Source organism: Mytilus californianus, unplaced genomic scaffold, assembly GCF_021869535.1.
Source record: "Mytilus californianus isolate M0D057914Y unplaced genomic scaffold, xbMytCali1.0.p SCAF_1, whole genome shotgun sequence".
Classification (NCBI taxonomy): domain Eukaryota; kingdom Metazoa; phylum Mollusca; class Bivalvia; order Mytilida; family Mytilidae; genus Mytilus; species Mytilus californianus.
Genome location: NW_026262581.1, coordinates 36,969,132 through 36,988,348, shown reverse-complemented (window position 1 = coordinate 36,988,348; position 19,217 = coordinate 36,969,132). Strand labels below are relative to the sequence as shown.

The window sequence follows — 19,217 nt, the reverse complement described above, 5'->3', positions numbered from 1 at the left end:
ACTCGATCAAAAAGACATTTAAACAATAACAACTAAACATACACTGAACGAATAAAGCTTTATTTTAGCTAAGGTAACCACTTATGATAAGTCAATGGTATTTGGTATGTAGCTTTATAAGCATTAGCATTTCTCATTTCCATGGAGGTTATTATACCACCGCTTTAAAAAAGTGGGGGTATACTGTTTTACCTCTGTCTGTCCATCCATCCGTCAGTCCGTCCTTCCGTCCCATGAAAATTTTTCATAGCATTTTTTCTCAGGAACTAGAATACAAGGATTTCTGAAATTTGATTTCAGAGTTTATATAAGTCGGCTATACCGTGTGATGCGTTTTCAGATTAATCACTCAACAACTTCCTGTTTACCGTCAAATTTTTAGGCTGGGGGTATCATCAATGAGCAGTAGCTCGCAGTTTCACTTGTTTGGTCTTGCACCTTAAGTCATGGTTCATTGATTTTGAATGTTTTGCATAATTAACATGTTTAAATATTGCTATTTGGTTTCAATATTTGCATTATGATCAAAATTATAAAAAGACGAGGCATATCTCTGTGTCAACAGTTTATGTGATAATTTGGGGTTAAAATTTACTGTAAAAAACTTTTTTAAGTTTTGTTCAAAATTTACAAATTTTGAGATACTTTGTTTTAAGATTTTAATGAATATTGATATATAGGCATGATAGATATCATTAGCTATTTCAAATTGTTTTCAGGTGTTAAAAAAATGTGGTAAAATTTACTTTCTGTTAAAAAATCGAAATTAAGAGAATTATTTTTGTGGTTCACATGGTACATGCTATTCAAAATTGTTACCCAGCGTAAAAAAATTATTTTTTTTGTCTAAACTGGGGGATATATGTGAGAAAACTGAGTTAAATAAATTTTGAGAATCCTCTGCTTTTGCTAGGATTTCAATGAAAATCTATATGCAGGTATAAATTTTTATTCCAAAATAATTCTCTGTGTCAAAAATTATTGGTTGCCAAGCATTACAAAAATGTGCCTGTCTCAAGTCAGGACTGCCTGTAATTCAGTAGTTGTCTTTGTTGCTGTATACCATATTTGTTTTTCTTTTATTGTTTTGTACATAAATCAGGCCGTTAGTTTTCTCATTTGAATTGTTTTACATTTGTCATTTGTCATTTGACCCGGTTTTCAAGTTTTCAAGTGGTCTCATTGCCTAAACCTCATTTCCAAGGGTCATTTATGGTTTGGGATTTAGTGTAAGTAATTATTCTTGATAAGTTGAAAATATTTTGATTGTGAATCTGTTTCATATATATGTGCACTTTACATATATCATTAGACTGGTGAGTTAACCACAGTTTTTAGTTACCCTTTCAAAAATAAATCTACTGAAGGGGGACATTCATATAAAAAAGTAGATGTTGTAAGATTGCCAATGAGACAACTCTCCACCAGAGACCAAATGATGTAGAAGTAAACAACTATAGGTAACCTGAGACAGTAGTGTAACATTACAACATAAAAAGATACACTATAAAATATCAATTGAAATGGCTGAACTCGATCAAAAAGACATTTAAACAAAAACAAGTAAACATACACTGAATAAAGCTTTATTTTAGCTAAGGTAACCACTTATGATAAGTCAATGGTATTTGGTATGTTCTCCTATAGGTCACCATATGGCCTTCAGCAATGAGCAAAACCCATACAATGTAATAAGCTATAAAAAGCCCCAAAATGACACATATAAAACTCATTGTAACTAATTCTTTTAGACATGATTTTAAAATTATCATTTTGATTTGTTTAATAAATGCAAATAGATAATAACATTGTAGTTTCAAAGTGAAATTTCCAGTAAATAAATTGTGGGCCTCTTTTATAAAATTCTATTTGTTTTATTAATCATTGCTTATTTTTGTCCCCTGAGCAATATAATGCGGGGGACATAGAAAAACTGGACATCCATACTCTCCTGTCTCACACATGCATTATTGTCAGATATTTATGAAATTTATATCATAGGTTTATATTAGCAATGTATCAGACGAATTTGAAAATCAAATCCCAACAATTATTTTTTAAAGAGTTATGCCCTTTGAAAATATAAATTATATTAAAAATAGTATAATAAGCTCTCTCGAGCCTACCTTTCTTGTAGGATTGTTATGAAATTTATGTCAAAGGTTTATATCGGTAATGTCTGGGATGAGTTTGAAAATCAGTGCCTTTGAAATGTAAATTCTATAGGAAATTGCATTTCAAGCACTTTCAAATGTACAATTCTTACCAGATTTATTTCTGAATTTAACTAAAATATAAAATTTATATGAAACTGTTATGGTGTGATAGCTAATGAGACATCTATCCACCAAAGACCAAGCATCAAATGCAAATGTTCAAATTTAATTGCCACTCCATATTTCTAAATACCTAATTTAAACCTACAGCTAATAAACATAACATTCATCAAAAAATTGAAAATTGAGAGATATTGAAACTGGTGACTTTCAAAAATACAGTTTAAAGAGATAGTATATCAGTGAAAAAGATAGTGTTTCAAAGTTCAAAAGGGTCTAGGGGAAAACACTGAACTAACTCCATGCGATTTGAGAAATTGAATTGTTTACTCTTGAAGGAAAGAGGAAGAATAATGACATAAGCCATTGGCAAAGAAGGATGGAATCTATTGTTAGTTTTCCCCCTATTCCTTTCAAAGTGTCCTCATTTGCACCCAATTATTACATGTTTTTCTTGGAATTTATACATTTTTAGCCCTTATTATATGATTTACTTCTATAAATAGATGGTACGACATTGTTTATATATTTAAGGTCAATGCTGTAAACTGTTCAACATCATGGAGATTAACATTATTCATGGATTACAGAGAAAATGTAGAAGACGTGTTAAAGGGGGTTTGTATATCATTGTGTTCATTTAAACTTCACTGTCTTCTTTGAAAGTAATTTTTACTTCAACTTTCCAAATACTCAATCTGCCTGAAATAAGCTGATAGGTTCATTTCTCTCTTTACTAAAATCAGATCAAAATTATCAACTGACTTTTTCAGGAGTTATTGTCCCTGAATGTCCATTTTATGAATTTTTTGAAGAAACAAAGATGGATAGAGAGCAACAATTTTTAGAAAAAATTTTCATCACAATAAGATCTACAAATAGGTCAACATGGTTGAAATCATCATTTGAAGACTGAGAGGAGTTATTGTCCTAGAAAGATGATTTTTTCCCCCCGCATTTTTTTTAGTTTTTGAACAAACTATAATAGTAAGAAAAAAACAGTAAAAAAGCAAAAATGTTCAACACAATTTGGCTAAAATTGTCAAACCAGTCCTTACAGAAATAATTTCCCCTGAATGATGATTTTTATCTATTTTTTGCATTTTTTTCAAAAAGAATAGAAGTTAGAGGGAAACTTTAAATGCAAAAAATATGAACAAAATAAGATCTACAGGTAAGTCAATATGGCAAAATTGTCACACTATTTATAGGATTTATTGCCTTTAAATGATGTTTTATTTTTATCTCAAAAACTTTAATATATAGGTATAAATTATTAACAGTAAAAAAAAATCATCAATACAGGACCTACAAAAATACATCTGAATGTAAGCAAACATAACTGATTGCAATAAAGGAAAAAAAAAAGATAAAAAATTGCATATATTGAAGCAGGTGAGCGATTCAGGCTCTTGGGAGCCTCTTGTTTTCTGATACTTTCAATTGCGAGAAAGGGAATACTCAGCAAAAATTCAAGTTCATTCTTGCTGGGTATTAAGGAAGCTATAGTAGATAGAAAGGAACTGTTTACCACAAATATATTCTGCAGGACAAGATCTTAAAATAAGTTAAGATGACCAAATGCTTTAGTCCATTCCTTTTAGGAGTTATTGCCCTTGAAATTTTTTTTTCACTTCTGCTTATTATGATTATGATAGATAGACGAAAACTCAGTCCATCAAAAAGTGATCAACAAGACAAGATTTTAGCCAAAACATTCAATATTCAACAGAAATGCTCTTATAAAGATAAGGAGATTTGGTATGATTGCCAATGAGACTACTATCCACCAAAGTTCAAGTGAAGTGGATGTAAGCAATTAAAGGTAACATTAGGGCTTCAACAATGAGAAAAACCCATACTGTATAGTCAGCTAATAAAAGACCCTAACATGAAAAATATGAAACAATTCAATTGAGAAAACTAACAGCCTAATTTATAACAAAACAATTTACAAAAAAAAACACAAATATAACAGTCATGAACCAACGACAACCACTGAACTACAAGCTCCTGACTTGGGACAGGCACATAAAGAATGTTGCAGGGTTAAACATATTTGAAGACGTTAACCCTGGGACAGTGGTGTAAAAGTACAAAGTAAGAACTAACTATAAAATTCAGTTGAAAAGGGCTTGGTATCAATATTATGTGAAAATACCAGGTGAGCTTTACAGGCTCCTTAGCAATAGTTCTCATGATAATAAACCAAGAAATGGACAGAAGTTTTAAAGTTTTATTTTTTCATACAATTTTAAGCATAGGATATACTAAAGAGATATGATATTTGTTTCTAAAAGAAATGTATCATCATTTCGTGGTAGCATCCTTCAATCAGGACTTCTGTGAGGTAAAGGAATTGTGCATTCCCATCCCCCTCCCTTTTGTGCTATTCATGAGGATTGAAGGACTCCATTACATCTTTGGAAGACCAAAAGCAACAATTGATTGATTGTTGTTTGCTTAACATCCAATAGAACATAAGCATAATTTTGTAGGGAGATGTTGTAAGATTATTCCATGCTGAAGAACAGATGTTTCTGACAGGAGATGATTACAAGAAGAAACAATATGTATTCCTCAGGATGACAGCAAGAGCCACCGCAACAACAGCCACTAGTTCCAAAGCTCTTTGGGAAGTAGAGGTACATTTTTATACTTAGCCTGTTATTGCTAGTATTTGTGAATTCATTTGTGGTTATGGCATTTCTACACTTGAAAGTAAAAACATATATAGACCAGGGCTTCCCAAAAAAATTTGAGCCAGCCAAACATTTTCTCAATCCCGTTTTTAATCTCTTAAGACTTTGTAATTAAGGCCATTAAGGTAATCACAAGGGAATCTAGGAGATTCTGGCAATGACTAACATGAAAACTATTGATATGGATTCTGTGAACTGACATTAGTTTGTACATTTTGCTCTTAAACCTTTTAAATTTTATTTGAATATTATTTTCATAAAATAAATTATTGAGCTGCAAACCATTAAGATAAGAGAAACAATTTCAAAAAGATTGATTAATGTCCTGTACTTTTTAGTGGGTCTCTTAAAACACCGCAAAGGACCTCCTTTGTGCACAAAGGAGCATAAAGGACCACAAAGGAGTTTCATAAGAGCACAAAGGACCTGAAATTCATTTCAAAACATAAAAATATTATAATTCATGAAGAAAAATGTAAAAAAAAACCAAACAATTTCAATTAAAATTGCGATTTTAATAATGTACGATTTGTAGTTTTCACCGGTATCGGTTTGGAACCGACTTTATATCCGGGTTAAGTGATAGTTTATGTATTTGAATTTTTACATAGTTAAAATGTAACATAACTGATAAAAACGTTAATTATTATTCTTGGTATCTTATTGTTGTAATCTTTCAAGGGTAAAGCATTACCAAAACTTCGAAAATTATATAGGATAGCAATGTGTTGTTGTTTTTTTTTGTCTCATATATCATCACTTTGTTTTCTTTATACGTATGATAATATTTTGAAGTGAAGTAAGAATACTTGCATTATTACAAAAAAGTCAAAACTTTATATTTCCAATTATGATTTATTAAGATTAAATAAACACGATAAATAAATACATATGATTTAACAATAACATTTAAAATTTCGGTTTTGTCCTCACTGCAGCTGTCCTTGGCCGGTGACGTTGACCAGGCTTCTTGGCGAGACGTTTAACTTTTGGTATTGCAAAACCATTTGCTACTCTTCACATATTGTCACTAAACTTTTTGTCACTGGCAAGCTTTCGGTAAAGCACTTCTTTTTCAATTTGGGATTGACTGTGCCATTTGGAATGTTGTATTCTGTGTTTTTTGAAATTTCCAAAAGTTCATAATTGCCGTTTCCAACTATACTGCGTCTTAAATCTGTGTGGTGAAGTTGTATCACATTATATATTTTGTCTAAAAGTTCTGGTAATTGATGTGGTTTCCAGTTCAGTGCTACCTTAAAACGGTGGTTCATGGACTCACAGTTATTGTTTGTCCAGAGTCTGTTAGAGTCATATTTGCAATAGGGTTGATTAACATAATTGAACAAGCGGTTTTTAAGTCTTATCTCATAATAATTGGCAAAACAAGGAAAGCTGTTACAAAGTTCATTGGACTTGATGTCGAAATCTATGGTGTCATCAGCTGTTGCTATGCCATTGTCGTTATCATTGTCTTTTATGTGCTTTGTGCAGAGTAATCTGTCCGTCTTTGAAAAAACGCTGTCTAATGCAACTGTCAAACCACCTTCATCGTCGCTACCAAGTTTGACGTTGAAACATTGCACCTCCGTTAGTATCCGAGCTTTGAAGTGTGAAAGAAAAGTGTGGTAAGTCTCCATGGAACCGTCCCAATGGAAAAACACTGGCCCAATGAATATTGGATGGTCACGGGTTGACTTCGAAATAACCTTTTTGTTTTTATAAACAAAGTTTGTCACAAAAACTGAACCTAAATTGAAAGTTCTGTCAACACCAAGGACTGTACTAGGATCAGCTTGCAAGTGTGTTTTTATGTCAGCTTTCTGCTCAGACGTGAAGCATATGATGGATGGTGGCTTACTGTTATCCTGTGTATATACAACCTCTTTCACAAAGTCATGATCATTTACCATCGACAAAATTTGTAGCACTTCATCGGCTATGTTGGCTTTAGCAGCATGAGAAACCTGTGTTTTGTTGTAATGTTTTTTTGTATGGACTTGTTGAAGATCTTTTGGTGCGTTATCAGGGTCTTTAAGAACCATGTCCTGATATATTTCGATGCAGGATTTCTTATTATTGAGTCCCTCGGTTATACGATTCATTACTGAAGGGTCTGTACGTATAAACTCATGTGAGACGTGTTTGGCATTGCCATGTGTTGTGTTGGTAGTTGGACATGAACCTGTATACTCGACAACGGCTATATGTTGGCGATTCTGAAATGTTGATGGTAGTTTGTTAAATGCACTGACTCGTTTCTTGAAAGTTTTGTCCCTTTTAAGAGGGATGTAGTAACGGTTAAGTGTTAAAACAGAGTCTGGATCTGGTTGAGGATTGTAAGGCACGCATGTTTTTTTGCCTTTCACTTGTTTCTCGAAGCAGTATAGTCCCTCTTTAATAAAAGCAATGCGAAGAGTGTTATTAGATTGCACAACAAAAGTAGTGTTCACTGTATGACCACCATGACTGTCCCAGGCACCACAGTCGTCAGAGTACTGAGAAGGCTGACCATTTAATTTGCGTTTTACATTGTCTGAATTGTCTATAAGAAAATATGCATTGTCTTTCTGGCCTTTTGGGATACTTGCCAATGGAGTTGTGTTAACATCGATAATTGCATGATACAAGTCATTTACTGTTAGATTTTTGCCATTTGTAAGACTGTTAGATGACTGTTGCACAGATGAGTTTGCAGTTTGAGTCAATAATGTAGAAGCAGAGTGGGTTGGTGTTGATGTTTGCATGGTATTTGCTTTTGTTGTAGAACCTGGTATAGGTGATAAGTTTGGCAAAGGTGATAATAATAACCTTGAAGGTGTGCTTTTGACTGCACTTGGAGGAGATGACGCCTGAACAGGAATTGGCGAAGTTGGTGTTGGTGATGATGTTTGCATGGTATTTGCTTTTGTTGTAGAACCTGGTATAGGTGATAAGTTTGGCAAAGGTGATAATAATAACCTTGAAGGTGTGCTTTTGACTGCACTTGGAGGAGATGACGCCTGAACAGGAATTGGCGAAGTTGGTGTTGGTGATGACAATGGGTCACGTTGGATTCGTCGTCTTTCGGAGCAGATGAACCGAGTGGTGGAAAATCTGTAGTGCTATTAAGAGAAGGAGGCGACGGTGAATCAACCCGATAGTTTCCACTTGTCATTGTTAGAGTTTTGAGGAGCGGAACAAAGTGGTCAGCATACCAGTAGTGTTTAGTTTGGTAGCCTTGAAGACGTGTCCACATAACTGTCAAAGTATCAGTATCTATTGATGGCTTTTGTGGCATGACAGTCAAGTTTAAAATTTTAAAAGGACGATCGTTAATGCCGTTCATAGGTGGATACACTGATTTTATGGGCACACCAATAACATTTGCCAAAGCAAATATTGTCCATATTGATGAGTAACCCCCTGGAGATGCACAAGAAAACACAGAGGCAACATAATTGGGTGATACTGTCATCAAACTTGGAGTCACGGGTAAAGACATGATACGGCTTTTTAGTCTTATCATTTCTATGGCTGTACGAACACGCAACTCTGTTGAAAATTCTTGAGTTCCGCACAATGACACAGACACTGAATTGAACAAGCAACCGCCATTCGAGAAAACCTCATACGGAGTTCCAACGTCGTGAAGACGGCACTTTGTCAGAATATTCTGGGCTGTCTGGTCAACTATGAGTGATCCTTCATTGCATTCTGACGGACGCACAAATATGGGCATATTTCTGTACTCTGTCTTTGCAGCTGTAACTAAATGAGCATAGCCATTAGCTGCTTCCTGAAGAAGAAGAAAATGAAAGATATATTATGTATTTAGAAAAGGTTTTTATATTGCGTATACGTCTATTGGTCTGAAAATGTCTGAAATATCTGTCACTGGTCTTGAACATGACGCATAAAAAAATGGTATAGGAGAAAATCTTTAATTGCTATAACGAAAACGTGTTTTCAGAAACAAAGGAAATTTTCTTACTTGACGAATCTTAAATTGCTATGACGGAAAGAATCTGAAGGCACCAAGGGGAATGGTATGGCAGTAATTCTAAAAGTAGCAAATGGAGTTGAATTTTGCTATCCGTTTTTCAGAAATTTCAATATATACTTTGTTTTATCAAATTTTATTCTGCACAAAAACAAAATATTTACCGAAATTTTCTTACTTGACGAATCTTAAATTGCTATGACGGAAAGAATCTAAAGGCACCAAGGGGAACGGTATGGCAGTAATTCTAAAAGTAGCAAATGGAGTTGAATTTTGCTATCCGTTTTTCAGAAATTTCAATATATACTTTGTTTTATCAAATTTTATTCTGCACAAAAACAAAGTATTTACCGAAATTTTCTTACTTGAAGAATCTTAATCAGAACAAAAATGTATACTCAACACAGTGAAGAAAAGTCTGTAGAGCTGTCCTTTGGTTATTTGTGTCGTTAGGTTGCTTGTTACTGACATATAATACATCTTCTCAATTTATTTATTTGTATTTTATTAGCCTGATTAATGGATAATCAAATTTGAAATAAAAAATGGATATTGAAATGAAATTAATTATTTTATCAAGTAGTTTCTGAAATTTACTTTCTGCTATGTATGTGTTAACTAAATTCACACATAAATGGTTAATATATATAATTGACAAAATCATATATCATTTCGAAAATTTTAACATTCGCAATATTAAAATTTAGACTTTTCAAATAATTGAAAAGAAACACTTGCAATAGCAAGTAGATATTTTGAATATTAACTATTCAAATAATTATACGAAAAGAAATAAATACTGTATAAAGAATCATCTACCCTAAGTAGCTTGTTAATTAGATCTATCATATATTGAGATGATTGATAAAAAAATAAGAAGGAGTTCAGTTTCCTTAAAGCAATGCTGATGAAAATAAAAATATTTAATTTAAAATTTATAAATTGCTTTCAAATTAAACATAATTTTAAACAAACTTGAAAAAAGTATACCTGTTGAAGTCTAGATAGACTTGACACGTAGTTGTATTGAGAGTGATTCATGTTGAATTTGTATAGCTTTGAATGTTTCCGTGAAGAACTCTCTTATTTTATATTATTTTATTTCTGATAAGATTTTGAGTAAAATGGTTTATATTTCTCATTTTTTAACTTCAATAGACGACGTCTTTGATCGCCGCTTGTAAGATCTATATTTAGAAAACTTGTATATTTTGCATATGTCTGAAGTCTTTTTTGTGTGTTTTTTTAATAAATTTATACATATAATTGTTTTTTCAACAATGTTATTGTTTTTAAAGACGGTCTTTGAACACTGATAATTAACTGTAAAGAATATATAACGCTTTGTTCATCCCAAGCACAATCAAGTACTCATTATACATAACTTATTAATTGTGTGAAATTGAAATCTTTACAAACAGTGTTAGCTTAATTTTTTCTCTTCGGTTTAATGTCCAGTTTTTATTTATATGTTCATGTTTTCTCAATACTTTTCAATATATAATTATAGGTATACTAACATCTTATCGAAAATGGCCGTAATCTTATACATATCCGTACCGGTTACGGAACACAGTTTCGTAAATCTTCAACTTTATACCGATTTAACTCGAGTATTTTAATAAAAAACAATATTTTTTTTCATGAGAAATGCCTTTCCCCCCATTAAATAAACAATTTCAGGTCCTTTGTGCACTTATCATACTCCTTTGTGGTCCTTTGTGCTTCTTTGTGCACAAAGGAGGTCCTTTGCGGTGTTTTTAGAGACCGCTTTTTAGTTTACATGTCAGACCAACAGGTAAATCTTAGCTGTCAATCAACTAATTAACCTTCATAACAATAACTATTTTGGTTAGTGGGTATTCAATTAGGGCTTGTTTTTATTGTAATTACTCCTTGTGTCACTTTTATGACCAGAAAAGTGTGTGTGATAAGGAAAATGATGAGTAAAAAAGATGGCTTAAACCTCAATTATTTTTTTGAATTACAGTCAAATCTGGGAAGTATCAAAAGTGACCACTGAAGAAAGGTGACCTTTTAAAAGAGGTTCCAAAAAATTCTGATTCTGACATTTCCCGTGACTGGGATCAGGGAAAATTGTTTTACTGTTTTCAATTGGCAAGCAGTGAAATAAAAAATGGTGGATTCTTGAACTGAAAACGTTAGAAAAATAGTAACATACCTGGAACAATAAGTCAGTGATATGATTTTTAATTGAAATTAAAAGTAGTGGAACACTAAGAATTCAGGAGTTCACCTATTGCGCGATATAAGTTGCAAACAAGTTCAGATTTTCATTTTGACTTCAATACTGAACAGATAAATCTTTTCGTTGTGATAATTTTTGCAGTTAAAAACCATTAAAATGGCCATTGTTAAAAGTTGAAATGACAATGTCATGCTGACCACGTTAGACAGGTGACGGCTGTAAAGAGTTAAATTATATAGAATAAACGTTTGGGAGGGTCCGAAAGTCACAGTTGGAGGCAGGTGACTGCTGAAACGAGGTGATGGTTAAGGCAGGTTTGACTGTAAATTAAAGTGGCACGTCTACATTTGATGTCCACTTTAGCCGTATACTAGCCTGTCAAAAATGAATTTTATAAATCACGACCAGAAAATATGACCACTTTGGAAGCCAGGATAAAGATGGAATGAGGTTTTATGCAGATGTAGGACAATAGCATTATCTTAGCATTTCAAAGTTTTGGAAAATATGCATATAAATGTATCAAATTCATAAAATTGTATCATAAATTCATTTTTATTTTAACTGATTTTCCAGAAAAGGGGGGGATGATCACCTTCTCTGAAATTTGATCTTACCTTCTATGAAAATCTGTGCATAAATATGAATTCTAATGTGACATGCTTCTTTTGCTTTGTAAACAACAGCGTGATCGAATTTTGGATATATCTATACTTAGCACAATCTCAGAGATATACATTTTGTACATATAAATGGCTGTTACAATTAACATCCCACTCTACTGTGGATTTGATGGTAAATCATGGCCAATGTAAAAAAAAATGTTTGTTTGACAGTTATAAGGATTAAACACATTTTTTCTAGAGGTTTTTTAAGAAAGAATTCATGCAAGCCAAAGATATATTGGAAAGTTTTAGCCTACAGAGGGTAAAATAGAACAGCCACACACAAGACACATGTATCTTCGCTTCATTTTTTTGTCAAAAAGCGAGACATAGGTATGCTGTTTCCAGTGGTGGCGGCAACAGGGATGGCGTCAACAATGTATTAGTTTGCGATTAGGTCCTGCCCCCTCAGTCTGGGTCTATTGACTTTGAAACTTTTGCTTAATTTACATGTATTAGTTTGTGATTAGGTCAATTTATGGGGAACCACTAGTGGTAGGTCAATGATATTTGGTATGCAGTTGTATAAGCATTAGCATATCTCATTTCCATGGAGATTATTTGGCTCCGCCCCCTCACTCATGGTCTATTAACTTTGATACTTTTGCTTAGTTTACATGTATTAGTTTGTGATTAGGTCAGTTCAAGGGGAACCATTAGTGGTAGGCCATGTAGTTGTAGAAGCATTAGCACATCTCATTTCCATGGAGAATATTTGGCCCCGCCCCCTCAGTCATGGTCTATTGACTTTGAAACTTTTGCTTAGTTTACATGTATTAGTTTGTGATTAGATCAGTTTAAGATGAACCACTAATGTTAGGTCAGTGATATTTGGTATGCAAATTTATTGGCATTTGACTCGTTCCAATGGAGATTATATAGCCCCACCCCCTCATCATGGTTCATTGACTTTGAAACTTTTACATAGTTTACAAGTTAATGTTTGTTTAGGTTTGTTTAAAGGGAACGACTTATGATGTCAATGGTATTTGGTATGCAATTGTATAAGTATTGGCACATCTCATTTTCATGGAGAGTGTACCTTCAGTCATGGTTCATTGACTTTGAATATTTGCATAACTTACATGTTAAAGTATTGCTATTTTAATTTCTACATTTGCATTATCAAAATTACAAAAAGGTGAGACATATCTCTGTGTTAACAGTTTGTTAAATTAACGAATTTGTCCTATTAGAATAGAAATAATTCATGCAAGTCATAGATTTGTTATCATTTTTGCATGGCTTTGACCTGGGCCATGTGAAAATTTCCAATAAATCTATAGCTTGCATGAATTATTTCTTAAATATATTTTGCTGTCATCACTATTACAACATTTTATGCAGAAAATAGATTTGTGTGTTTTTAAATTTTTTTTTTATATAATTTGGATTGAAAAGTAATTTCTCTATATGAAGGTGATCGAAACAGCAGACGTCCACAACCATAGGGTATATTGTTTTGGCATATTTGATTTATTCAAAGCGTAAAACATCTAACCATTGATGTACAGCATGATGAACAAACCTTGGTTTAAATGTGTGTTTTGAATGGATTTTTTTTTAGCTTTTTGTTCTTGGTAACCACCTTCATGAAAATGAGCTAATACTCTTGTGTGGTTAAATGTGTCAAATTTGCAATGATATTAATTAAAAGATAATACATGTTTCTTTGATAGCAAAGCAGTCTATTCTATGGTCGGGTTGTTGTCTCTTTGACACATTCCCCATTTCCATTCTCAATTTTATCAAGACAAGTAACACATACTGGTTCCCAAAAATGCCCCGGAAATATACATTATGATTGATTGGTGTTTAATGCCACTTTCAGTACTATTGTGCTATTTTGTGGTGGTTAGTTTTTATTGGTGGAGTAAGCCAGAGTACCCAGGGAGAATCACTGACCTTCAATAGGAAAAATGACGATCCTAGGCAATTTAGAATTGAGTTGAGGGAACCTGCCAGTGCGAGATTTGAACTCACAACCTCAGTGTTGACAGTCTAGTGATACAGTAGTTCAACCACTTAGACCACTTGGCAACCGAGACCCCTATCTTTATTATGACATAATCTCTAAAAATACATAAAAAAACCACTAATTGTTCTTGAATTTTATATAACAATTTTTTTGTTTAGTTCTTTGTCTTTTTTCTACTAGCAGGTCTCATCTGACCTTGACCTCATTTTCATGGTTTATTGGTTAATGTTCAGTTTTTGTAATTAGTGTTTTTCAGATATTATAAGCAATAGACTAACTATATTTATTTGTATTGTATGAAATTTAATCACGATAAGTAAAGCAGGCGAGACATTTTAGGGTGTGCACTCTTTGATTTGACAAAACTACATTTTGGCAATTATTACATAAAAAGGATAACAGGAATACCTCAAATATTAGACAGTACATTAAACCTCATCTAACAACCATTAAATCCTTTAAAAATAAACATACAATCAAAGACAACAACAAACAACACATGGTCTTGACAGTCTGATTTAGTCAGAAATTTAATTGATTTTAAGAGCCCTGCACCACCAACTATAATCCTTTTTATGCCCCCACCGTAGCGGAGGGGGCATTAAGTTTTACCCTTGTCCGTCCGTCCGTCCATACGTACGTCCCGAAATTGGTTTCCGTTCTCTAACTTTAGTTTGCCTCAACCAAATGTTATGAAACTTATACACAATGCTTATTACCACAAAACACAGATCAAGTTTGAATTTTGGTGGCGTCACTTTTACCATTCTAGAGTTATGCCCCTTTACAAATGAAAAAATTGCTGAATTTTACGTTTCCGTTCTCTAACTTATGTATGCCTCAACCAAATGTTATGAAACTTATACACAATGCTTATTACCACAAAACACAGATCACTTTTGAATTTTGGTGGCATCACTTTTACCATTCTAGAGTTATGCCCCTTTACACATTTTTCTGTTTCCATTCTCTTTCTTAAGTTTGCCTCAACCAAATGTTATGAAACTTATACACAATGCTTATTACCACAAAACACAGATCAAGTCTGAATTTTGGTGGCGTCACTTTTACCATTCTAGAGTTATGCCCCTTTACAAACGGAAAATTGCTGAATTATTTCGTTTCTGTTCTCTAACTTAAGTTTGCCGCAACCAAATGTTATGGCACTTATAAACAATGCTTATTACCACAAAACACAGATCTAGTTTGAATTTTGGTGGCGTCACTTTTACCATTCTAGAGTTATGCTCCTTTACAAATGGAAAAATTGTTGAATTTTTCGTTTCCGTTGTCTAACTTTAGTTTGCCTCAACTAAACGTTATAAATCTTATATACAATGTTTATTACCACAATGCCCAGATCAAGTTTTGAAATAAGGTATCGTCACTTTTACTGTTCTTGAGTTATGTCCCTTTATAATGTTGTATGCAAGCAGGGGGATCATCTGTGTCCTATGGACACATTCTCCATTTATTATTTTTTATTATTACAATGTTAATTTTTAATTAATGTGTATATCTCTCCAGATTGTCTGTTTGTTGACATATCTTTCCTTGACTATGTTGATGTTAATTTCATAAGAGCACAGATATAGGATATGAAAGTCATTAGCTGCTGAAAGTATTTGTGAGATGTACCTTTCAATAAGACCATAGAATGATTATAAGCATGCAACATTTTTTAATAACATTTATACACTGCTATAACATTATTTGAAGTTCCGAAATTAAGAGTATTATATGCTCCAATCTTTTTGAAACAATTTCATTTATTTGAGTAACAAATGATTGATATTGAACATTTTATAGTATTGCATAAATATCTTCATTAAAATAGCATGAAGGTTGATGATGGCAAGGCACTGGTGTTGATCTTAGACATGACATATTATGGTATATTGTAGGAAGTCTGTTTGTATGTCAACACTTGGTACTATTACTCAAATTTGCTTATAAAAATTCTCATGAATTTTGTAAATTGTATACATGACTTTTTGATTGAATGAAGAAAGCTCAATTTATTCATTGAAAATTGGTAATTTTCTCAAATGTTTTACAATAAATCTTAATTTGCTTTTTTCTGAAATTTTATCACAGTGCTAGAATTTATAAAAGTAAGATCCCTTTTAATTTTAGTGATTTTCACTGCTGATTGCAAAGTTATGGAACTTAATTCATGAAAAATTTTACATTTTTATGTCCCTGCCGTCACCGGAGGGGGCATTAAGTGTTACCCTTGTCCATCCGTATGTACGTCCCAAAATTGGTTTCTGTTTAGTTTGCATAAACCAAATGTTATGAAACTTATACACTATGCTTATTACCACAAAACACAGATCAATTTTGAATTTGGGTGTTGTCACTTTTACTGTTCTAGAATAATGGAGAAATTGCTGAATTTTTTGTTTCGGTTCTCTTACTTAAATTTGCCTCAACCAAATGTTATGAAACTTATACAAATTGCTTATTACCACAAAACTTAGATCTGTTTCGAATTTGGGTGGCGTCACTTTTACCGGTCTTGAGTTATGATCCTTTATAATGTTATATGTAAGCAGGGGCATCATCTGTGTCCATGGACACATTCTCCATTTATTTCACATACCACGATCCAACTCCAGTATACTTGGATTAAATTAATAAAATCTTTACACTGATATTGAGATTGATAAATTGAAGCTTTAATTTTAAAAATTTTCAGGTTTGCCAAACTTTTCTTTGGACTGACAGAGCCATTTTACTTACTTCTGATAAGATGCCTTGTAAATATTCCATTTTATTCTTGCAGCAATTTCAATATGCACTGGGTCGGTGTATCATGTGCTCTTGGTGCAGCAGCTTAATCTGATTATGTCCGTTATCAACTCATAATATTTACTGAACAGTTGAATCAGCATTAGTGCATATTGTTTCAGAGTTGGTTGTTTAACCCTCTTACCTACTTAAGGCAAATTGATTTTGAAGGGATTAATAATAATTTCCTGTAATTGGTGGCAAATTTCATAAAGTTTTTGGTTAAGGCAATTTATCATGAAGTTATGGTCACATCAACTTCAATCTTAGTTCAAATGTTCATCATGAACTATTTAAATAATATGACAAGTAACGGTTTTGACCCTGATTTCAGGGTACACTGAACATGTTAAGTTTTATCTGCATAGATATATTTCTCTGTATGGACATTTTGTGTACAAGTTGATATTTTTGTGTATTGACAGGTTGTACATCATGATCCATGTCGAGGTGGCGCAGGACAGTGGATGAGTCTGTTTAGGTTTAAACACTTGGCAACAGGACAGTATTTGGCTGCTGAGGTATATTTATAATAAACAATATATTGTGTGTGGTAAACATTATTACTCTGTATTACCTTTATAAGATTATAATTATGTGTGTCAATATCTCACCTTTGTTATTAATTGGTGTCTGTTTAAAAATTTTCTCGAAAACCACCTTGCCAATTTGAACCAAACTTTGCCACAATAACCATAAGGGTACAGTAGACACAGGCAAATCAGGGGCTGTTTTCACCAAAAATCTTACAGCAAAAACTTATCCTACGTTATACTGTAATTATCTTGACATACAAGTGTTTTTTTTGTAAGATTTTTTGTGAAATGAGTCACAGATATTTATAATGAAGTTCCGGTTTGGTAGGCATATTAGATACACATCAGTCTCTTCTTGGTTTATACTCTTCTGTTATGAAACTTGCTGCCTGTTGCTGTATTCTTATGAGTTTGTTGATGTTTGTAGTTCAGCAAATTATTATGTCACTATCATCTGACACAGAGTCTCTAAACTTACAGTTGTTTGATTTTAATTTAAGATAATTTATGATTGATGACATAATAATGCATCAAGTTTTGGTTTGTGCAGATTCTGTTAATGTTTAAGTTATAGTTTTTGAAGTGTAACATTATGTTAATTAGGGAAAGTGGCATACATGTGCTATAAAATGAAGAAGATGTGATATGATTGCCAATGAGACAATTCTCCACCAAACAAAATACAGAAAACCCAGTTTGCTGTCTATTTGACAGTTCATTCCCTGTTAGCTATTACTTAGAAAACTTTAATAGATAGATTGAAACTAAACAACAAAAATTATCAGGAAGGCATGATCTAATTGAAAAATTCAAGTAGCGGAAATTGTCAACTGACTCCTTATTTTGGTTATTGTCCTTAAAAGACTTTTCTCCATTTTAAGCATGTGAGCTATTCTCATCACTTGGTATCTGTCATCTGCGGTCCTTTAATTTTTACAAATTCTATGAAAATATTTGGCAAATGGGAACCAAACTTGGCCACAATCATCCTTGGGGTATCTAGTTTAAAAACCCTGCCTACTAACCAACATTAATAAAATTAGAGCATAAGGGTAAAATTCAAATCTTGTCTTTTATCTTGAAAACCGCTATAGATAGAGAAAATCTGACAGTGGCAAAAATGTTGAGAAGTTGTGATCTACCTACCACCACTGTTCGACGATTTCTTATAGGAATAATTGCCTTATAATGACAATTTTTGTTTTGTTTACTATGCCCCCGCAACTGAAAGTTGGGGGCATATTGTTTTACCCCTTTCCGTCCGTCTGTCTGTCCGTCCGTCCGTCCGTCCGTCCCATTATGGGTATATAGCTATTCCAGATAACTTCTCCTACAGTTTGAATGCTAGGAAGATTTCACTTTGCTGGCTGTTTGTATATATATTGAAGGTGTGCATGTGGTCAGGGTTTTGATTTTTATTGATAGTTGCTCTTTTGGGAGATAGTTGAACTTTGTCATTTTTTGGAGTATTTACTTGCATAAGAGGTGCATAGCGTTTCTGGATAACTCCTCCTACAGTTTGAATGCTAGGAAGTTTTCATTTTGCTGGCTGTTTGTACATATATATTGAAGGTGTGCATGTGGTCAAGGTTTTGATTTTTATAAGAGGTGCATAGGGTTTCCAGATAATTCCTACATGAACCATAGACCTATGTGCTCCCATGCTCAACTTTGTGTATTTTAAAATAACACTTTGCATCTGCAGGGGCATCAGTTGTGTCTCCCAGACACAATAATATCTCAAAGAAAGTCCTACATTGACTTTGTTATAATACAGTTACTTCAGAATGGAGTGTGGAGGCATCACTTTGTCTAGTTGTCTTTTATCTTAAAAAGTATAATAGATAGATAGAAACTTTTTATTGCAGAAAAATGATCAGCAAGACAAGATCTACTAATAATTTAACATGGCCGAAACTGGGTCAACTCATTATTAAAGTAATTGCCTTTTAGTTACAATTTTTATGATTTTTTTTTTCTTACATTTGTGCCTATAATCTAGAAAACTATATAAGATAAATAAAACTTTAAATAGCAAAATGTATCAACAAGACAAGATCTACAAATAGTCAACAC

General features: G+C 32.9%; 1 protein-coding gene and 1 long non-coding RNA gene across 4 annotated transcripts in view; one reads left to right on the top strand and one right to left on the bottom strand.

Annotated features, from left to right (window-relative positions):
* The window catches only part of LOC127701548 (inositol 1,4,5-trisphosphate receptor type 1-like), a 405,533-nt gene that overhangs the window by 51,506 nt on the left and 334,810 nt on the right, over positions 1 to 19,217 (top strand). For all 3 annotated transcript variants that reach the window (XM_052205488.1, XM_052205479.1, XM_052205470.1), the window contains 3 exons: positions 2,811 to 2,894; positions 4,775 to 4,921; positions 17,031 to 17,126. In XM_052205488.1, the coding sequence (XP_052061448.1) occupies positions 2,811 to 2,894; positions 4,775 to 4,921; positions 17,031 to 17,126 (327 nt within the window). The remainder of the gene's footprint in view (positions 1 to 2,810; positions 2,895 to 4,774; positions 4,922 to 17,030; positions 17,127 to 19,217) is intronic.
* LOC127703865 (uncharacterized) overlaps positions 1 to 19,217 on the bottom strand; it is a 121,063-nt gene that overhangs the window by 14,572 nt on the left and 87,274 nt on the right. The gene's annotated exons all lie outside the window — the stretch shown is intronic.